This window comes from Notolepis coatsorum, assembly GCF_963971535.1.
Source record: "Notolepis coatsorum genome assembly, chromosome: 18".
Classification (NCBI taxonomy): Eukaryota; Metazoa; Chordata; class Actinopteri; order Aulopiformes; family Paralepididae; genus Notolepis; species Notolepis coatsorum.
In genome coordinates, this window is record NC_140182.1 from 36,770,421 (window position 1) to 36,794,190 (window position 23,770).

Sequence of the window (23,770 nt, forward strand, 5' to 3'; positions counted from 1 at the left end):
CCGATCCCATCCATTGCTTTTACATAGCAATATAGACTCGGACCGTTTGGGTTCACTGGACAAAAATGATTAAGAACTAACAGCTGGAGAACTTGAGAACCGTTAGGACTGTCTTAATAATAAACCCTGCACAGACTGGTGCATTGTGCTACTACGTTATGGAAAAGTCGAGTTAGACCGCGCTCACAATGTGTGACACTGGGTGCTGAAATCCCGTAGATTAAGTTGAAGAAAGCAGGAAGCCGGACCAGCACTCTCAGATTCAAACATTTTAATGGCAGCCTAAAACATACATGTTTCGGAACTGATTTGTTCCTAGCCAAACACTGACGAAGGAACAAATCAGTTCCGAAACATGTATGTTTCAGGCTGCCATTAAAACTTTTGAATCCGAGAGTGCTGGTCCGGATTCCTGCTTTCTGCTACTACGTTATGGACCATGTATATACTATCATCACTGACTGATTGAATCCTGCTATTTCACTATTATTATCACTATTATTACTATGTTCTATCACTATGTATGTGTGTCATTACTATTACTATTGCTATTATTACCTCTTCTGCCTGTACTCCCCCTCCCCCCATGCTGCTATGACACCTGCATTTCCCCAAGGAGATCAATAAAGGAACACTTGACTTGACTTGATCCATTTTCTCCATTAGAGAGATCTAACATGCTTATATGATTAAAATATAAATCAAGTTGCTTTGCTTAAATATCTGACATGAGTGTCCCTTGGTAGCGTCTTTTGTACCTAGTAAATCCTTCTGACACCAATACCCTATTTTATCTTCTCATTTGTTGGATGACTCAGGCACATGGTCACAAGGTCAGATGACACAAATATCATTTAATATCATTCCAAATAATGGTTAACTGTGGTGTTAAATTGTAATGACAGGGGCGACAGTGGCTCAGGAGGTAGAGCAGTCGCCTGGTAGACGAATCCAAAGGTTCCCGGTTCGATTCCCGCTCCCCCCGGGCAACTTGTCGAAGTGTCTTTGAGGAAGGCACCTAACTCCTAATTGCTCCCGATGAGCAGGTTGGCACCTTGCATGGTCGCCTCCGCCGTCGGTGTGTGAGTGAATGGGTAAAATGTGAGGAACAAATTGTAAAGCGCTTTGGATAAAAGCACTATATAAATACAGCCATTTATTTACCATTTAATGATGTTCCTGAAATTTCTGTCAATTTAGAATAGAAATACGTCTATTTAGCTTCATATTCTGTGTTTTTTTCCTATTAAAATAGTGTTGGTGTAATCTGATGGTTTAAGATTACAATGTTGATCAGGTCAGTAATCTGTAATGGATCACAATGTAAAAAGCAACCTTCCCAACCTTGGTGAAGACTTGCTGGATTACACATTTCAGAAGGAAACATTGTTGATAGCTAAAAGATCTTGATTTGTTCAGAGTATTGGCTCTCAAAGTGGGGTCCGGGGACTCCCCGGGGTCCTTGAGAGGGTTCTAGGGGGTCCCCAGAGGAAGGGAGAACAGTTTAATTTAGCTATCATTGACTAGAAGTCAGCCCCATGATAGAGTGTAATGTATAGGAAATTACTATTCTGATCACAGGTTTCTCTCTCTCTGTCATCTCCCCACCACAGTATAGACAGCTATGTTCTTCTGGACTTAGATCTTATGACATGGGGGTTCCTGAGACAGCATTTCATCAGATGGGGGTCCACAGCTTAACCCTTTCACTACCACACTACAAAAAGTTAACCATCTGTAGTGTGGTAGTGAAAGGGTTAACCTTCTGTATTGTCGCAATGACAAGGTTATCCCTTTGATAGTGTGGTAGTGAAAGGGCTAATGTATATCAATTCAGGGGGTCTTTGACGTGAAAAAGGTTGAGAACCTACATCATTGATCATTGACCATCATTGACAATCATTGACAGAACATTGGCTTCCTGTACAGAAACAGAACAAGCTTTCCTTTGATTAGTTGGAGGAGAGTTGTCGAAGCAGTTTTCTTATCAGTCTTGGACTATGGTGATGGAACCTATAAACATGCTCAACTCTTAAATCCTTGTCTATCACTCTGCCCTCAGATTCATTACTGGTGATAGACATGACACTCATCACTGTGACCTTTATGAGAAGGTTGGTTGGCTCTCTCTGACGGAGAGGTATTTGTTCATTACTAGTAAGCTACCTCCTTATATCACATTATTATTGGCATGGAATGTTGGAACCTATGGAACCCGTTCTATACTGATTGGCTGGTCCCTGAAGTCCCCCAGGTTTGCTCGAAAAATGGTACATCTGCATTTTATTATGACGCCCCTAGCTCATGGAATAAACTCCAACAATCCCTAAAGAATGACATTCTCCCCTCTATTGCAGAATTTAAGACCTTGATCACTGATCATTATCGATCGAAGTTGTATATGTTTTTTTTTTATCCACTTTTTCTCCTTATTTTCTATTTTTCTCCAATCCAAAAAATTGTGTTGCCAATGGACCTATCTCAAACCCTGCCCTCTTTTCTTGATCCTCCAATCACAGCTGTCGCTTACCTCGGACTTCCTCGGTAAGCGACAGCTGTGATTGGAGGATCAAGAAAAGGGGCAGGGTTTGAGATAGGTCTATTCTCCCCTCCCCTGTCTTGAACGTTGCTCGACTATGCCCCCCACTGGTCGGTTGTAGTGAGGATAGAAGCCTTGCATCACGTGTCCCCTCCGGTACACGAGGAGGCAGCCTGTAACATCTTTTCACCTGCCAGCGCGGACTCACATTGGCGAGGTGTAACGTGTGGGAGGCTCACACTACCCCCGCCATTTCTTGTCTCTGCTGTGCAGGCGTCCCCCAACCGACCCGTAGGAGTCGCTGTCCACAACGTCCAGATTACCACCCATCGACTTCCACCCGCTGACTCTGCCAATTGAGCCAGTATGACGGCCGACCTAAGCCGGAGGCAATGCTGACACCCGGATTCGAGACCGGAGTCTCTTGGTGACGAGCGCAATCTCCGCTGCGCCACCCAACCTACGAAGTTGTATATGTTATAATTTATGTTATCCTTGCTTTTGTCTACCCTCATCTTGTTGTTGTGATTTTCTATGCTGTGTGATTTCTATGCTGTATTTATGACTTGTGTTTATGACTGTATGTAAACTCAACATAACTGTAGATGAGGGGAAACCTTGGTTGCCTTTCGAGTATAAATAAAGGTTTGCAATGAAATGAAATGAAAATTCACACACCGGCCATTTTGCTCTTGTGCCATGCACCCAAGATGGGAACAGGGTGGAAAGGAACCCAATCTGAGCATGACATGAGACTTGAGAGCAAAATGGCCGCACTATTACCTGCCACCAATGATAGCCTAATCCTCTCACCGTCCTCCATCACTGAGGCAATCTCGTTAAATGATTACCCTATGACCCAGATGGCCTGCTGCTGTACCTACAACGCACACCTGCACCCTCTCCCTGCCGCCTCGTAACAGGATGTGTTCCTTTACCAGGTCACTGTGACTCCAATACTCTCAGAGTCGCTGACCATATTTAGACGCGTTAATAGCCCATTGCCGGGGGTACAAAGGGTAGTCAGGGAGACGAGTGTCGTGATGTGATTAGCAGATGTGATGGATGAGCTGTCCGATGAGCGTCAATTAAACAATAAGCGCCTCTGCAAGGCTAGCCAATGACAACGGAAGTCAATCTGCAGGTCAGGGCAAGAGGGAGAGAGAGGGAGAGGGGGGAGAGGGAGGAGGAGAAAGAGAGAGGTGTGTGTGAGGGGGCAGAGAAAGAGGGAGAGAGATGGAGAGGGAGAAAAAGCGTGCGAGAGAGAGAATGGAGGGGGGCAGAGATAGGGAGGGGCAGAGATAGGGAGGGACAGAGAGAGAAAGACAGAGACTGCAGCACCTGGCCTCCCCCTAGCAGACACAGAAGTCAAATGCCTACTGTTTGCAGATGACCTGGTGCTGCTGTCCCCAACTAAAGAAGGGCTACAACAGCACCTTGACCTTCTGCACAAATTCTCTCAGACATGGGCACTGACAGTAAACCTAAACAAAACTAAAATTATGATATTCCAAAAAAGGCACAGCCTACAACAACAAAAACACAAATTCCTCCTAGACACAATTTCCCTAGAACACACAAAAAACTACACATATCTCGGCCTAAACATCAGTGCTACAGGGAACTTCAATCAAGCTGTGAACGACCTGAGAGACAAAGCAAGAAGGGCTTTCTATGCCATAAAAAGGAACATCAAGGTAGACATTCCAATCAAAATCTGGCTCAAAATATTAGACTCCGTCATAGAACCGATTTCCCTATATGGTTGTGAAGTCTGGGGCCCACTTGCAAACCAAGACTTCACCAAATGGGACAAACACCCAACTGAGACTCTGCATGCAGAATTTTGCAAATCCATTCTCCGCACCCAACGGAAAATGCCAAATAATGCATGCAGAGCAGAACTAGGAAGATACCCACTAATCATCAAAATTCAAAAAAGAGCATTCAAATTCCACAACCACCTAAAAGAAAGCGACCCAGACACACTCCACAACATAGCCCTCACCCACAGAGAGACCCTCGATAGATGCCCACTCAGCCAGATGGTTCTGGGACTCTGCTCACAAACACAAGCAGAGCCACCAGACAGAAACCACACTGGACTAAATCAAATTATAAGAAAACAAAAAGAACAAACAAAAGAAAACAAAAAAAACAAATCTGACACATTGGAAAGAAACAACCCAAAACCAGAGCAAATTGAAATGCTATTTGGCCCTAAACAGAGAGTACACAGTGGCAGAATACCTGAGCACTGTGACTGACCCAAAACTAAGAAGATCCTTGACTAGGTACAGACTCAGCGAGCACAGCCTAGCCATTGAGAAAGGCTGCCATAGGCAGACCTGGCTCCCAAGAGAAGACAGACTGTGCACCCACTGCACACAAGATGAGGTGGAAACCGAGCTCCACTTCTTAACAACCTGCCCACTATACCAAGACATCAGAGACATATACTTCCCACAAATTGCAAACACCCAAAGAGACTTTGAAAACATGGACAATAACTCAAAACTCCCAGAAATACAAGAATGTGCAAACACAGCAGCAAGATTTGTGAGCTGCTGTGACAAGAAAAGGACATCCAGCGGAATACAACCACCATAAAGACTGTACAAGAAATTCGGTCTGTAATGTACTGATTTCTTTTGTTTTCTCTGTTTGATTGTTTTGGTTTGTTTTGTTTTGTTTGGCTTTGGCAATGTAAACGTATGTTTCCCATGTCAATAAAGCCCATTTGAATTGAATTGAATTGAATTGAATTGAGTGTGAGAGATGGGAGGGAAATACAGAGTGAGTGACAGAGAAAGAGAGAGAGAGAGCGAGAGAGAGGGAGGGAGGGAGGGGGAGAGAAAGGGGAGAAAGAGGGAGGGAGAAAGAGAGGGAGAGGAGAGCGGGGCAGAGAGAAGGAGGGACAGAGAGAGATAGACAGAGGGGGAGAAGGAGGGAGGGAGGAGATGGGGCAGAGAAATGGGAGGGAGGGAGAGAGAGAGAGAGAGGGAGAAAGAGAGAGAGAGAGGCAGAGAGAGGGGAGAGACAGAGAGAGGGGGGAAACAGGGATGGAGAGATAGAGAGATAGCGAGGGAGGGAGAGAGAGCGAGAAAGACGGAGAGGAAGAAGGCCGCCAAGTCAGCAGACCTGTCCACTGTCCACCATCACCCTGTGTGTGTGTGTGTGTGTGTGTGTGTGTGTGTGTGTGTGTGTGACGTGTGTGTGTGTGTGTGTGTGTGTGTGTGTGTGTGTGTGTGAGTGAGTTGGGCCCTGCAGTGTGTGGGAGTAGCTTTATGATGCAGTCTTTTGACACCTTGGGGGTGGGGGGGGGGGGGGGGGGGGGGGCTGTAAAGACCCCTGGCTGTTCCTCCTATTCAGCACATTCATTCAGAGAACAAACACACAGGAATGATTTCAGTAAGACTTATCTGTTGGGGGACCCCCACAATATCACACAGGCCCCGCTGCGAATATTATTCCCCAAACAGATGAAAATAAATTATAAAAAATGCTTACTGCGTTGAATACAGACACCGCTTTCCTCTCCTGGAGCCCCCGAAGCCATTCCCTCTCTCTGCGCCTCCTACTACCATCACCAACCAGACAAACAATAGAGGCCTCTCATTGGAATGTTTAAAATGCCCATTTGTCCTCGATGTTGGAAGACGCAACTCTGCAAAACAACGGTCGCTACGGAAACGTCTCATGGTGGAACAGTAACAGTGTTTCACCTACTCTACCCGCGCCACCGAATCTAGCCGCTCTCCTTTGGAAAGTGGTTAGCGACGGTTACAGGGCGGCCATGTTGGAAGAAAGAAAAAAGACACATGAACATTCCGCGCAAGGCCCCCGTATCCCCACAGCGTCAGCGAAGAGGGGGGGGGAACTATCCACCGCGACAGTCGTTCCATTCATTCATAAGATTTCTCTAGAGGTAACATCGCCGACTTCAATAAGCCGGCGCCGCCCCTGATTTATGGATCTAAACCTCTGCAGGCCGCGTTGGCGATCCACCTCTAATGAAACACGTCAGGTCTCTGGAACGCCACGGAGGAGAGAGAGAGAGAATCCACGTGGAGAGGAGACGCCATGTGGGGAAGAACGCACGGATCAGACCGCGGCGTTCCGCGCCGACATTCCAGAGCAATCTGGACAGAACATTGAAGCATTTTATCGTCACCAGAGACTCGGCGTGCATACTGCAGGAAGCGTCCAGCGTAGCTTGCGTTCCAAGGAGAGACACAGACACTCGATCACTGCTGGCGAATGAGAACCTCAATTTTCTTTTATTTATTTGGGGGGGGGGGGTAATGTGCGTGTCTTTTACTTGAATTTATAAGTTGCCGTGCTTCTCTGTATGATGTCAGCCAGCTTCAAGCTCCTGAAACCCATTCAAAAGACTTGAAAAATAGATGGGGGTCAATCGTAAAAAATCATGTTTTTTCTTAATTCCTGTAAAAGTTGACACGTTTGTGGAGATACGAGGTTTGTACGCCATGTGCTTCTCTGTGTCTATTCGGGGGGGGGGGAGAACAGTAACTCCTTCACACTGCTATTCTGTAACACAAATCAAGTGAGCTGTGTCATTATATCATTACTCATGTCTTCAGTATATTAGCCCTGTGACAGTTCGGTCATTCATATGAATAACTTGGCATCGGAAACCTCCTCGTGGGCTCGAACCCGCGGGCCGGCGACCAGCCGTCGTGTCTCTTCTTGCCGACCTTCTAATTCCACCACGATAGCTAATAAACCACGGTGAAAAAACACATAATCAATGTCATCCCCCGCTCCCTGACCCTGTGAATCACCGCGTATGCCCCCCCCCCCCCATCCAGGGCCGAGAGATGAGGGCACTTGGATTCACGGAGCGGTTGGAGTTCACCGGCGGTGAGATCATCCGCGAACACGTCACCCTTTTCCACTCGCATTGGGGCAATAGAATGGACCCCTGCTTTAGTTACACGGCATGCGCCAGGGTTCATTTAGCTATGGAGTTTAGAATGTAGCGGGAGAAGGGGGAAAACAAACCACTTAAGTCGCTAAGGAGGAGGAGGAGGAGGAGGAGGAGGAGGAGGAGGGAAAGGAGAGGAGAGGAGAAGGGAGTGGAGCAGAGGAGGGGAGAAGGACCTTCAAGCAGGTCACTTTGCCCTGGGGGGCCATAGCATTGTATTTCACACAGCATTCACCAGACTATCAGCCCGGCCTCTGAAAGAGCCTGGGTGAGGGGGGAGTCGGGGATATGGGTGGCTTCTGAAAGAGCCTGGGTGAGGGGGGACATGGGTGGCTTCTGAAAGAGCCTGGGTGAGGGGGGACATGGGTGGCTTCTGAAAGAGCCTGGGTGAGGGGGGACATGGGTGGCTTCTGAAAGAGCCTGGGTGAGGGGGGACATGGGTGGCTTCTGAAAGATCCTGGGTGAGGGGTGACATAATAATAATAATAATAATAATAATAATAATAATAATAATAATAATAATAATAATAATAATAATAATAATAATAATAATAATAATAATAATAATAATAATAATAATAATAATAATAATTTCAATTTGTACCGCACTTTACATTTGTGAAAATCTCAAAGTGCTACAAGAGATAAAGATAAAAAGTTAAATGAATAAAAACAATTAAAATGAATAGAACAACCAATGAAATGGAAGAACATACAAATAAAATCATATAATAATAATAATAATAATAATAATAATAATAATAATAATAATAATAATAATAATAATAATAATAATAATAATAATAATAATAATAATAATAATAATAATAATAATAATAATAATAATAATAATAATAATAATAATAATAAAAATGAATAGAAGTAAAATTAAAAGTTAAAGAATAATTCAGGCAAATGCCTTGTTAAAAAGAAATGTTTTTAGGCCCCTTTTAAAAACCTCAACGGACTGTGGTGCTCTCAGATGGTCGGGGAGGGCATTCCACAGCCGAGGAGCAGCTGAGCAAAAGGCCCGGTCACCCATGGTGCAGAGGTGTGTCCTGTGTATGGGTTGGAGTGTGTTTGAGTATCCAGAGCGGAGGGAGCGGGTGGAGGTCGGGAGGGGGCGTTGCTGTGGATGCACTGATGGGTGAGGAGGGAGACCTTGTATCCAATCCTGGAGGAGACAGGGAGCCAGTGTAGGGAATGGAGTATGGGTGTGATGTGATCATATTGGCATAGACATGGGTGGTTTGGTGAGGGGGGACATGGGTGGCCTGCCCTGAGCTGTAAGCCCCCCTAGCTATTCACAGCTACCAAGCTTATAGAGGATGTTGTAGGGGTTATTTGAGGCAAAGAACAGGCTTTTCCAATAAGGCTAACAAGTTATCAAGGAAAGATGGACTTTACCCCCAGCTTTCTTTCACTCGTTATCTTTTATCTCAAGGTATAAAACATTTGATCGCTTTTCCTGTGAAGATATAGCGATGTCACTACTCGATAGTCGTTCGACACGAATCGTGCACGTGTTTGAAGAATCATTCGAATGATGATAATCCCCAATTTCTACCAGAATTATCAGCTCTGCAAATCCCTTTTTCTCAAGTTGCCAGCAGGTGGCACTCCACCCTGCATGTCTCCTGTAGAGACATTCCTGCTACTGCAGCAGCCGGCTCCTTAGGCTGCCGGACGAGGAACGAGTCAATCATCCAGTCAATCATTCTGACAGTCGGTCAGTCAGCCAGCCAGACAGCCGGTCAGCCAGCCACAGTCAGTCAGTCAGTCAGTAAGTCAGTCAGTCAGTCAGGGGGGGGGGGGCTTCACCAGAGTTTCACCCCAGCCCAGCAGAGTGGTGTGAAACCCAGCCTGGCTGGCACACTCTGGACCGCTGCACCCATGGGCCCCCAGGGGGAGGAAATGTTTGCTTCTTGCTGTTGAAAAACACCCCTGTGTGCACGTGCGTGTGTGTGCGTGCGTGTGTCTTTCTGTGGCTTTTCTTTTGATACGTGTTTGCATTTGTACCCTAAACTGCTGTGGCTGAGAGTTTAAGCCATTTCCCAGATAAAGATCATTAACGCTCTTTGACGGCTTTAGCCGAGAGACCGTGAGAGTAAAATGGAAAAAGAGAGAGAGACGTTGACTCTTTCTGCCGAGAACAGGGCAGCTTTCTGATTTCCCCGGACGACACGCACAGCTTGCTCAGTTAGTGAGACAGGGGTGGAAACGCACTGCATATACAGGACTCCAGACAAGTTTGACAGTCTTCGCGTCAAGGACACAACCTCTTTTTCTGAGCCACAAACTCTCCAGGCCTAGTTCTCAATTTGCCTCTTCTGGGTGCGTGCCAGAGACAAATTGACTTTGACTTCTCCTAAATCTTTTCATTTCTCTAACCTCTGTGTCAGAAATGCTCTCATGCGCATTGGATTCATCCTCCCGATATAAATCTTCATTTAGCTCGCTGATAGGTTTGATTACATAACTTTGACTTGATTCAAGTCCGTAGAGGCAGCTGCAGCCTCGCAAACAGACAGGAATGTACTTGTCCAGTAGCGGACCATGTTCCAGTGCAGCGGTTGTGCGTAGGTAGATGTGTTACTTCTTTATGTAAATGGTAAATGGTGCATTTATATAGCGATTTTATCCAAAGCGCTTCACAATTTGTTCCTCACATTTTACCCATTCATTCATACATTCACCCACCGACGGCGGAGGCAACCATGCAAGGTGCCAACCTGCTCATCGGGAGCAGTTAGGGGTTAAGTGTCTTGCTCAAGGACACTTTTAGACACACTGCCCGGGAGGAGCGGGAATCGAACCGGGAACCTCCGGATTACCAGATGACTGCTCTACCTCCTGAGCCACTGTCGCCTCCTGTATACTTAATCCACTTAAGGCAGTGTGGGAGAATGTGCAGTACATTTTGTAGCCTGTATTTTTGTGGTATTTAGATTAGATTAGATTCCAATGTATTGTCATCGCATAGCACAAGTACAGTACAATGAAAAGAAGTTGTCATCTAACCGTAACAGTAAAGCAATACACGGTTATATAATATATGACAATATATATGGACAGTGTGTGTAATATATAGTGTATATACAATAATATACAGTGTAACAAGTGATTAAATGGAATATTATAACAAAACTACTATAAGTAAATATGTTATGTATGTACAGTATTATTATGTACAGTGATACAAGCATAAATATACTATGGTAGTAAACCATACTGGCCAGCGGTATAACTAATGAGAATAGGTATGGGATATATACAGATATAGATATAGTATATACAGTGTGTACACAGCGCACAGAGTGGGTATGTACAGTTATGTAAACAGGAATATATGCAGATATATTCATATACGGATATAGATAAATGTGCATAATATACAGTGTATATACAATAATATACAGTGTAACAAGTGATTCAATGGAATATATATAACAAAGCCATGGGGTAGCTTACTTAAAGTACATTCTGTATGCATTCTCCGCTTATTGTTGGAAAAACATTAAAACTTTCTGTAGCAAAAGCGGCTTCCACTCTCTCCTTTATTTGATTCCATTCTGAACATATGCAACGTTGACGCGACACAAGAGAGGGACTCGGCGGCAGTGGCGGGTGTTCAGACGAGTTAACGGTAAACAAACGTGGCGGCGCGCCGCTGTTACGCCTGCTGGAAACGTGTGTCACTCAGCGCCGTCTGAAGGAAGCAGCGCTCCGTCTGAAGTGAGTGGCGTTACTTCGCGCCACAATAAAAGGAGCTGAAACCTAGCCTGTCTATTGCAGGTACATCACACACACACACACAGCAGGCGCTCCAACTCACAGAGACCCTTTAAGAGCTCTCAGAGAGAAGAGAGAGTGGGAGAGAGAGAAGAGAGAGTGGGAGAGAGAGAAGAGAGAGTGGGAGAGAGAGAAGAAAGTGGGATAGAGAGAAGAAAGAGTGGGATAGAGAGAGAGAAGAGAGAGAAAGCGAGATGCGAGAGAGAGAAGGAGAGAGATAAGGAGAGAGAGAGAAGAGAGAGAAGGGGAGAGAGAGAGAAGAGAGAGAGAGTGAGAGAAGAGAGAGAGAAGAGAAAGAGAAGAAGGAGAGAGAGAGAAGAGAGAGTGAGAGGAGAGAGAGGGAGAGAGAGAAGAGAGATAGAGAGAGGAGAGAGGGGGAGAGGGAGAAGAGATATAGAGAGAGAGAGAGGAGAGAGAGAAGAGAGAGAGAGGAGAGAGTGAGAGGAGAGAGAGGGAGAGAGAGAGGGAGAGAGAGGAGAGAGATAGAGAGAGAGAGGAGAGAGAGAGAGAGAGAAGAGAGAGTGCTTTCATCATCTCTCTCTTTTTCCGTTACATGACGGGAGCATCGATCTTAAGTTTCTTATCCCAGATGATGCATGTCTGAAATTAATTGTGCAATGAGAAGCACCTTTTGTACAATTATCGACATGTAACAAATATAGTTATTTAAAAATATATATTTATTGGTCCATACTGATTAGACGCTGAATTTCTTTGTGTGACATTTGGGAAAAACCCTGTAATTATCACACCGGCTTGAATGTTCAACTCTCACTCGAGCGAAATCACGGATAATCAAAGTGGGTGATTTACGAGGGTGTACGTCGCAAACATGCCTTATGACATTTACTCAAATACCAACACGAGTATGAAAGGGCATCGAACACAAACTGATGAAAGCAGCATGAAGACGGTTATTATTAATGACAAAAAAGCACACGTCTAACCCCACAGCCTGATGAAAATGGTCCCGGTGGGTCCTTTTTAACACAAGTATCAGTAGATGAACAACTAGATCAGGGGTAGGCAACCTTAGGCACGCGTGCCTGGGGGGCATTTGCATAGGCACAGGGGCAGCAGCAAAAAAAAAAAAAAAAAAGTATAATTTTTTTTTTTGCTATGAAATATTATAGTGAAATATTTTGCACTGTTGTCGCATTTATCTTGTTGAAATCCTCCAACAGGTTCTTTTTACTACCACATATTTAATTGAGACCCTTTATTTGTTTATTATTTCAATTTAGCTGGAAATACATTGCTATATCATTCAGTAACATTTGCAGAGCCTTATAACAAAAACATTATTACGGTCACCATTGTGACCAGTGGGATTAATCAACAAATTTTATTATTTATTTTTCTATTTCATTGAACATTGCACATGTTAAAAGCCATATTTTTTACTCAAAATGTGAGTATTACCAAGTCAACTTGTGTTCTTAAAACAATGACAATAAACATAGTTTTATTAGGTTGAAATAATGTGGTTGTGTACTTATTTTTCTGGATTATTATGGATTGAAAACTGAAAACCTTAATGCACAGTAACTGAACTCAATATTTTTAAGTTCTGGTAACTTATTATTATATATTTTTTACAGTGTAGTCTTGCGATCAATCAAAACTTATTTACACGATATACCTCACATTCACCCTCCATTCACATCCTGGTGTTCTCCTGGTGTTCTCCATTAGGCCTGTAGGTGGAGCTATGACAGCCCACGTACAGTACACACACCGATGGTGTGTGATGTGTCCAAAAATGAATGGGCAAATGTGAGTGAAATGGTCGCACTGTATGCAGCTGTTTGTCTGCATTGCATTCCCCCCCCCCCCAACTCAGATTTAGGGTTGATACAACCATCATAATAATATTGTTAATAATAACAATAGTGATGTAATAATGTAAAAATTATCATTAAAAATACCTGATTATGAGAAAAAATATTTTTACGATTGATTGATTGATTGAAAACTTTATTAACAGATTGCAGAATGGGTACAATACAGTACAGCTCAATATGGAATATTATGCATGGAATATTGTTGAGGCACACTAGTTACAACTATATTTCAAACAGGCACTCCATGTCAAAAAGGTTGCTGACCCCTGAACTAGATGAACAACAAACTAGAGAGAGCCGGTATAAACTTAGGGGAACTTGTGTCTTCAATATCACAAAGGCAAGGTTAATATAAAAAGTCGATGTATAATCTGTTAAAGGGGTAAAACTATGGAATAACTGTGACAAAGAAGTAAAAAAAGTAGTTCGATACATAAATTTAAGAAATTATTGAAATATAAGGTGATACATAAGTATAAAACCTTATTATTATCCTAATTATATTTTATTATAACATAACTGTATTAAAATCGTGACAAAAATATATATAAAAAACAAATAAATAAATGTGTATACGTTTTGTATATAAAACTATGAAACTTTGGTAACATTTTGTTTTTGCAAAATTATGTACCGACATTTTTTTTTATATAATGTAATGTAAAAAGGGTAGGAAATTATAAACCTCAGCTTCAGCCTACACCTTTTCGGTCATTTTCTTTCTTTTATACATTTTCTACTACTGTACATTGCTTTGTAAATGAAGAACGAAATAAAATCATTCAAAAATCATTCATTCATTCATTCATTCATTCATTCATTCATTCATTCAACACAAAGGCAGTGACTCACCAGTAGAGAAGAGCCAGAAAGGCGAGGAAGAGGCTCAGTGACACAGACCACCCCCTGGCCTCCACAGGGGACCCCTGCAGAGGGTCCATAGCGGCCTCTGTGAGGGAACAACAGAACTCTCCGAAATCTACCTCCGCCGCTAGACCCAGGGGCTCTGGTACAGAGAGACAAAGAGAAGACAGGCAGAATTATGTTTATGTATGTTTATGACACCACGGTAAAGACAAATGTTTTACAGACTCAAAACTCACCTCTTCACCAAATGTATTAATGACGCCTGATTTTCGTCTTTTCTTTTTTTACTTAATTGTTCCTCTGATCTCCTTCCCCTTAGCCCCCCCCCCTGTTAAGCGCCTTGGGTTTCCTGAAAGGCGCTATATAAATCTAAGAAATTATTATTATTATTATTAGACATTGTGACCCCTGGGGTGAGACGAAGAGGAAGTGTGGTGAGAGGTGTGACCCCTGGAGTGAGACGAAGAAGAGGAAGTGTGGTGAGAGGTGTGACCCCTGGATGGAGTGCGACGAAGAAGAGGAAGCGTGGTGAGAGGTGAGCTCGTTTTGTGCGCTACGACTCTTATTATTAGCCGTGTATGTTTGTAATCCATCTATTTGCTATCTTACCATTATATGTATCTATTACTGAACAATCCAAACAAGCCCTTTGCTTCTGGAAGCGGAGTGAGCGGCCGCGGCCCCCCCCCCCCCCCCCCCCCAAATAAACAGCACCTCTCCGCGGACCGTGCTCTCCGGCTGATTGGTCTTCCGCAGGTTGGTTGGTTTCCAGGGCAACGTGTCAAGAGGCCTTGCATGGAATGTTTATGTACTGTAAGCTCTCCGTCTTCCAGCATGGCTGCCTGTAACATAGCAACCATTGTTTGTTTTCCTACATGGCAATGGAAGAGACGGTTGCTATGTGTTGATATATGAGAAATGAATATCAACAGAATCATTTGGAGTCTCATTACTGGATCTGGTAAACGAGTCACAGTAAACATCCAGTGTTTTACCTTGCTCTACCACTGCACAGAAACTAGGCGTTTTCTTTTGAAAAGCACGGGTTACCAATGGTTACAGGCAGCCATACTGGAAGAAAGAGAACTACACACACATTCCGTGCCAGGCCTCTACTATTTGTTCCAGCGGGGGCAGCAGCTTTGTCTAAAGCCTTCCAGAGTGCTCACCCTTCCCCTGCATTGTGACCCGGGGAGGCCCAGTCTGTGACTCTGTGTCAATGATCAACCCTCAGCGCGGGACGTCCAGACTAGAGACCATCAACACACACACACACACACGCATACACACATACACACATACACTATACACTATACACACACACACACACACACACACACACACACACACACACACACGCACACACACACTACAGAGAGTAGTAGCGAGGCACGCGGAGGCATGAGGCAGGACGTTGCAAGTTGCAACACAATAAAGAAAGACATTTTGAGAAACACATTGCTGAACACTGAGAAAAACAAGCAACTCGCGGGGGGTGTGCAGCAATGCCCAGGATGTTATGAAGCATGACAAACAGCTCGCCTGTTGCAAATGGAACCGCCTTGCGTTTATGAAACATCAGCCTTTTATGGGAGTAATTATTTACAGCTTCTGTGAATCTGTGGTGTGATATTAGCGTTGTTGTGTTCATTGTCGAAACGGCATCATAGCTTGACGACAACAAAAACAGCAGCGGCAACACACGGAGACACAAAAGCTGATGAATGGAAAAATCATTGTCAGATCAATCCAGATTATGTTTACCCTACTGCTTCTCTGGGTAAAGCCACTAGTTCTCACAGGCAGGAGAAAACAACACCACACTAGTAGTACACCAACAGCGACAACCACAAGAGGCTTTTGCAGAAGTAGACTAAATACATCAGTCTCCTGCATTAGGTTCTCCACTCTCTTACTCTGCCCCCACTGACACACACATTTAGAATATTTATTTATGTCCACATAAAGACAATATTTAAAGTACACAAATATTATCAGTGCACTTGTACATTGTGGGTTATTCTGATACATTCGTGCCCAAATTGACAATGGCAACCAAAGTTACACACGCACATGGATGATTAACCTGACAATCAACACACAGCTCATGGGTACAGAATCTACAGATAGCAGCGTCTTCTCCAAATTGCGCGGCTGCCAATAATAGCTGACACTGAGCAATATCTTGCTAACTGTTTGGCTCTTCTCTTCGGAAGACCGGCCATCTGAAGGCCTCTAACACCCAACGTATGAACATGACCCAGGCTTCCATATATGAAGACTAATAAAAGTTTACAGTTGTAGCCCAGTTGTGATATGCTCTAACAGTTGATACTTCAACATTTTGGTTGTAAAGGCTTCTTCTAGACTGTAGTCAAACGTACAGCCAATTTCTAGGAGAACACACACACACACACACACACATACACATTTGCACTAAGTTCTCTTTTACCTCTTTTATTTATTTCACTCATTCATTTATTTTTTAGCTACTGTTTATATTGTATAATAGTCCTGTATATTGTGTGTGTATATTGTGTCCTGTTACTTTATGTTTATATTGTCGAGATCTTTTTTATATACACCGTGGGAAGGGGAGAACGCAATCACATTTTTCTGTATGTCTTGCACATTATGGGAAATAACAATAAAGTTGACTTTGACTTTGATTGAGGCAAGGGAGAGGGGGCGCTCTGCTGCACCTCGACGACCTCACTGGAGATAACAACATTGTGTTGTGATCCTCGTAACAAATCACTTGAACGTGGTTTTCACCATATTCCCCCTCTGTTTTAACATCTTCTATTTGAGGCGCTCCGAAGATGCGTTTTAATGAGCGCCTTGATGTCTCGGTGGGTGGCTGCCACTGGGTTAATTATGAAGCTAAATCGTCGCAGACGCTAAAGAAGATTCATCAGAATAATTTACTCGAATGCTGAGATATAGTCGCGTCCTACCTAGTTCAACACACAGCCTTACAGTATAGAACTATTTACATGTAATTATAAATTCCCATGTAGACCCATTGTTTCATAGCTGCTTGTAAATTGTGCTGTTGATACATACACTATTCACAAAAGTATACTTTTCTTAGCATTTTTAATAGTTTTAAATAAAGCTTCAAAACAAAGGATGCCTTCAGATGATTAATTTAGAGGCGGTAATTGGTTTTAGAGGTCCACTGAACATGATTGATACGGTATGTTTCATAACATAATTACTTACAAAAGTCAGCGAGTATCTAGATTGCGCATGCTAGTTTATTTACCATTATGGGATGTTTTGCATAAAAACAGAGGAATAGGAAGAAGAAGATTACTTTCAGCGTACACGAGGCAAATTAAATGTGTCTTTTCACATTATGCCGTTTTGGGGTCCGGTGCCTTGCTCAAGGGCACGTAGGCAGAGATGGTAAGCACCGTATATATGTAATACCAGCCACTCTTCTTCAGTTGCCAGCTCACAGCTAGCTTGAACCAGCAACCTTTCAGTTACCGGCCGGCTTCTTTACCTCTAGGCCAGCCTGCCTCCCCATTATAATCTGTTATTATCAGTTCTCTATACATGGGTTCATTAGACTAGAGTCAAAAGTATGTTCAATATCTGCATCTTAAATAGGATGAGTAGGACATGTTGCCAGCTATCTAGTGGGCTTTTTGAGAAAGGTATCTTATACCAATGTACAGTTTCTTCCCCTTTGGATGTATATATTTTTTATGATATCTTTTTCTTACACAGTACCGTATATTTGTATACAGTATGTCATCAATGTCTTGATGAATTGAAAATGGAGGACCCTTATGTAAACAAGACAAAGGTCGTTTTCTGGTCTTCCTCCTCTTAGCAGTTGTTAGTATTGAGCTGTACTGTATTGTACCCATTCTGCAATCTATTAATAAAGTTTTCAATCAATCAATCAAGAACAGTGTGATGTTTAACATCAGGTTGGCCTAAATCCTAGACAAATCTGCGAATTGAGGAACACATCATACTTGGCCATCATGATAGAGCTGAACTTTTCATCAATGGCCTATGTTCCGAAAGGAATAAAAAGGCCTAAGTAAGTAAGTAAAGTAAATGATAGAGCTGTTAAGTGGACTAAAGTCCATGTGTTGATAATCTATGTATCTCTTTACAGCATATTAATTAGTAAGTAGTATGCAGTTCAAACGGTCAGACATTAGACACTATATTATATAGGAGTGCTGCGCTGGTCCTCAATTATACCAACAGGAAATATCCATACAAAGGTCTTAAGAAATCCAGCCCACAAGACACTGATATATACTATGACTAATATATAATATGCTAATAGGCCTATAGGGGCTAATGCTAATAGAAAGGACTGTACCATCCACAAAGTTAATGGCAGAACAATGCAAACTGCTTGGGGGCTGAATCAGCAACACAGGCTATTTCAGTGCTACACCGGAGGTCAGGGGTTAGTCACTACCAAGAGGCTTTTCCACTGACAAGCATATTGTGAGATGGAGGGATAAAAAAAAAAAACGAAATAAAGACGCTCCCTAATTTTGGCATGTTCCATGACCTCCAACACAGTTCCTTTTCAACAGGGGGGGAGGGACATGGCCGTCCACATCGAGAATACGAGGCAGGCCTGAGCTGTTGGGAGAGGTTTTTATATTACTGGCAAATGAGGGCCACATAGCAGAAACACTTTCCAACACAGATAGCCAGGACTCGACTATCTGTCCCACTGGGTTCAGAATGACACGGGCATAACAGATAAACAGTTACCTCAAATAACCTCAATAAAGGCGACCATCATTTCTCTGCAATTATTCATGTTAGTGAATAATTTATCATCAACTCTTAGGATTTAGTCTAAATGTAAAAACATCTAGTCTCATCGGTGCACTAACATGCATGTGAAATAACCGAATGTAATTTTCTATTTTTGTGATTAACCACCTTGTGCCCCTGAGCATGTCAGCAGATACAAATTAAGCCACTTCAATCATAAATTCCAATTAGGATTTTCAAACTCATGGCATAAATCCTGACAACGGTAATAAAATACACTCTAAATAAAAAAGGTGGTGCTTCAGAGATTATAGTGGGCTGAAGGGTGCTTAGAGCCATCACAGAACTGCTTTGAACATCTAGGCTTAAATGGTTCTCCACGATTTAAAGAACCATTGACGATTCTATATAGATCTACTGCCAAGTGGTTCCATATAAAACCAAACGGTCACTGGATGATTCTGTGGTTCACAAGTGGTTCTGGGCTAAAGCCTACTTACAGTACGTGGTAGTACTGTAATGGCCACAGGTATATAAACATTATCATCCTGTGTAGTTATTTAGTGGTTCACTGTCCATGGGATGTTGAATGGCATGGTGTTGAAATTATCTCTATTATCGAGACCTTCCTTTGAAACTAGATTAGGCCTATACCACTAATGACGCACGTTCAAATCATGCATGAATCACATGGTTGAGTGGGCTACCCACACTGAGCTTTAGCATGGTGTTGTGTGGTGTTCTGGTCTGTGGGGTTTCTTTTCTATGTTTACTGAAAGATAAATTATACAATGAATTGTGTTTTTTTTAGACTCATTGGCCTTGGCTCATTTTAGGTGAAGGACATATAAAATAAAAAATACGTGCAAAGCTGATGCACCAGCTTCCTGGAATGATTTTCTGACTACAAATCTACGCCCCACTATGCTATGAACAATTTAAAAACATGATCACAAACACTGTTTTTAATTTATTTGGTATCTCTTTGTTTTTTCTCTTTCCAACTGTGTTTTGTCCTAATTATGCAAATGTATTTTTTTATTTTATTTATTTATATATGTATTTGAATTGTTTGAACTTGTAATCTCGACGGCATTGCAAATGAAGGTAAAACCTCAATGTTCATTTCGAGAATAAATAAAGGATTCAATCAACATAATGGAAAATGCGCTTACCGTCTTCTCCAGAGTCAGACAAGGAGATAGAACAACAATAATTTGTGCTAAGCTATAGGCTACCTTGCAGCTGGATAGCTTTCTACTGAACACACAGAGAGGAAATTGTTATCTACAGTATCTTCTTATCTGACTCTGGAGAAGACGGTACAGTAATTGCATAATTTCACCTGCTGCTCCATAAACAGGGAATGGGTTACTGACTCTGTGGGTCCATAAATGTTTTTAAATTCTGGTTCAGAGCGGTTAGCAATACTAGAATATAAACAATTTTTTCTTTTCAGGTTGATAATTGGTGTCTGATATTTCTCCCTGCCCAGATTTACCAGTACGAATCGATACAGATTGTTGAGAGAATTTCTGTACAAATGTACAGTAGGTTAAACTTATCAGACACGCTATATCTTCAGATAATCGGGTGTTATCATTATTGTCCCATAACAAATAAAAGACCAAGCCATGAAAACAAAAGGAGATATTAAGTTAAATTGACTGACTCCATAAACAAACGTCTGTATTAGTGTTGTTCTGTTCTTCACTGTTAATGAGCAACACTCTACCAGTACATCGTGTTTAAAGGGGCACTTCACCAAAAAACAATCGTGATTTATTTTGCACATAATCTCACACACACATCCACAAACTCTAAAACACATTTGCACACATTAATTTAGTTTGACAGTTATCGAAAGTAAATGAGTTTGAATATGGCCACCAGTGTTGTTTGCGGACGACTCAGCCCTGCTGGTCTCTGACAAGAACAAGTTACAGGTTGAAAAAACCCTCAGCTCGGAACTAGGCAGAATCTGCATATGGCTCGCTGATAACAAACTATCATTACACATGGGCAAAACAGAGTCCATTCTCTTCGGTTCAAATAACAAACTCAGCAAGACCGACGGCTTCTCAGTTACAGTGGGTGACAATATTGTCACAAGGAAAGATGAAATTACCTACCTGGGGTCCATCCTAGAGGCTAATCTCTCCTGTGACAAAATGGCATCCAATGTAATAAAAAAAGTCAACCAACGAACTCGATTCTTGTACCGGATCTCCTCACTGGTAAACAAGAACACCCTGAAGACTCTGGCAGGAGCACTCATTCAGGGGTACTACGACTATGCTTGCACCTCATGGTACCAAAGCACCTCAAAGGCGCTAAAAACAAAATTACAAACATCTCAAAACAAACTGGTCAGACTACTGCTTGACCTTACTCCTAGAACCCACCTCACCCCTGCCCACTTCGACAACCTAGGATGGCTTAGAGTAGACGACAGAGTACAACAACTTGCAATGGGCCTGGTCTACAAGATACACTACACGACCAAGGTACCCATGTACATGTCAAAATACTTCCCAAAGGTCAGTGAATACCACGATCACAACACCAGAGGGAGCTCCACAAATCATGTCAAACCCAGATTCGGCTCAAATAAGGGACTAAACACGTTTCGCAATTATGCCACATCAATGTGGAACGCCCTACCCAAAGCTGTAAAGGAATGTGGATCACTACCCACTTTCAAAACCTCTCTCAAGGGACACCTACGGGAGACTGCAATTCAACACTGGCCCCTGTAAATATCCTAACCCAATCATTCCAACCCCCTCCAATGTACAGTCATTTACCTAGTATGGTTTTGTCAATAGTTCAATGTACAATTGTGTTTGTTTGTACAGTGTCTCCTCCCCCCCCCCCCTCAATGTACAGTGTTACTTGTTTATACAGTGTGCCCCCCGCCCCCCCCCAACCACCTCCAATGTAAATTACCCAGTATGGTTGTCAATATCCCAATGTACCCAACCCCCCCCACCCAACCTCCAATGTACAGTTTCTACGTCAAATGTATATACTCCCTTTTCTTGACTCCTTCTGTATCACAAACAGTACTGTATTTGCAAATCTGGTATGTCATAAATGTATAGATGTAGCAGTACTGACTATCTGTATGTCATGTATGTCATATATGTCTATATGAATTGAAAATGGGGGACCCTGATGGAAACAAGACAAACGTCTTTCTCAGGTCTGCATCCCCTTAACAATTGTATGTATTGAGCCGTACTGTATTGTACCCATTCTGCAATCTGTTAAATAAAGTTTTCATTCATTCAGTGATTGGGGACGTTGAATCCTTGTGTTGTGTTATTTACAGCTCAATGAAACAATAGGGTAACAGCCCCTATACTGTACACATCATTTCATTGAGCTGTAATTTACACAACACAAGGATTCAATCATACAATCCTCATCACTGGTGGCCATATTCTAACTCATTTTGGATGTGTGTGATTGATATTATGTGGACAAGTGCTCCTTTAACATTTTTAATGAAAATTCTACAAGCAACTGTACAAAGACCGGAATGTGCTCTTCGGAAAGGCCCAAATGGAACTCCCGGGCACACCGTTTGTCTTGCTGATAAATCTGTGCATCATATTATAAACTTTATCTGTGCAGAACTCAACTTTGAACATTGTTGTATGGCTCTCCACAACGTCAATGAAGCAGCCCATGTGTGTCTCTCTCTCTCTCTCTCTCTCTCTCTCTCTCTCTCTCTCTCTCTCTCTCTCTCTCTCTCTCTCTCTCTCTCTCTCTCTCTCTCCCTCTCTCTCTCCCTCTCCCTCTCCCTCTCTCTCTCTCTCTCTCTCTCCCTCTCTCTCTCTCTCTCTCCCTCTCCCTCTCTCCCCCCCCCCCTCTCTCTCTCTCTCATCAGCAGATAGCCTCTCTCATCAGCAGATAGCCTATATCTCACTACACAGACTATTATGTAGGCGATATATCTATTATATCGATAGACGTTGTAAATGGCATAGGCTACAAGACCAATTGATCTCATTCAATTGAAATGCTTGACCTTTATTAATAATAAAAAATAATGTATTATGTTGAACTAATTAAGATAGTATTGATTTAACAAGATAGCTGAAAACCACTCTCTTACTAATGATGTGTGGTGCCGCAGCCTCAGATATGACGTGCTGTAATAAACAGAACCGACGATCTCACATGATGGGAGATTATAGTTTTGAGAATTGAACATCTGAAGATGATGTCACAACAACGGTCACCCGGTTTGACAGCCGGGCTGTGTGACAGTCGGAATACACGTCTAGGTTAACAGTCTGAAGCACAGTCTACACACTACAGACAGGCACCCTTGGTATAGTGTCTCGCAATGAATTCGTTTATTCTCTTATAATTTATTCGTAAATAACATACAGGTAACAAGTAACCCAGTTAACTTAACACTGAAGGACGGTTGTCAATGCACGTGACAAGAAAACAGCTAACCTATACATGTTTTTAAACCTTTATAACAGCGGAATCAAGTTGCGATGGGAATTATACGGCAATTAGACAACAGTGATATCTAATTTAGTATGCTCTTACCTTGTACTGTTGTATCTTGTTACTATATTATTGCGTTTGGCAAATAACCTCGTACAACGCTCTCTTGTTGACACGGAAGCAAGGAAAACGTATTGTAGTTCTTCCTACGTAAATGGGACTACATTTGTGCGTCAGTTTTACTTCCTGCATGGTACTGGTACTTGTAGTTCTTCCGAAATTATGTATTTTTTTCTTCTTTTCTTTGCTTTGCTTTGCTTCTTTCCCTTTTCCCCACTTCCCATAATTACATCATTTGACTACTGGGGTTTCTGATGCATCCCTATATTGACACACGGAGCCAAACCTATTTTAATAAACCTAATTCGTTACAGTACTATACATTTAATTTGAATTGTTTAAATAAATGTGATTTCCTTTTTCCTCTTTGACAAACTAGATTAAATCAAACATAAAGAACACCAAACAATGGTCGCTTTGATGTTC

At 42.5% G+C, this 23,770-nt stretch overlaps 1 protein-coding gene across 1 annotated transcript in view; it reads right to left on the reverse strand.

Moving 5' to 3' along the window:
• tbxas1 (thromboxane A synthase 1 (platelet)) overlaps window positions 1–23,407 on the reverse strand; it is a gene marked incomplete at its 3' end in the record, with an annotated part of 260,971 nt that extends 237,564 nt beyond the window's left edge. The window contains 2 exon segments of the mRNA XM_084335155.1: window positions 13,976–14,129; window positions 23,327–23,407. Coding sequence (XP_084191281.1) covers window positions 13,976–14,064 — 89 coding nt within the window. The 5' untranslated portion in view covers window positions 14,065–14,129; window positions 23,327–23,407.
• Between the last annotated feature and the right edge of the window lie 363 nt (window positions 23,408–23,770).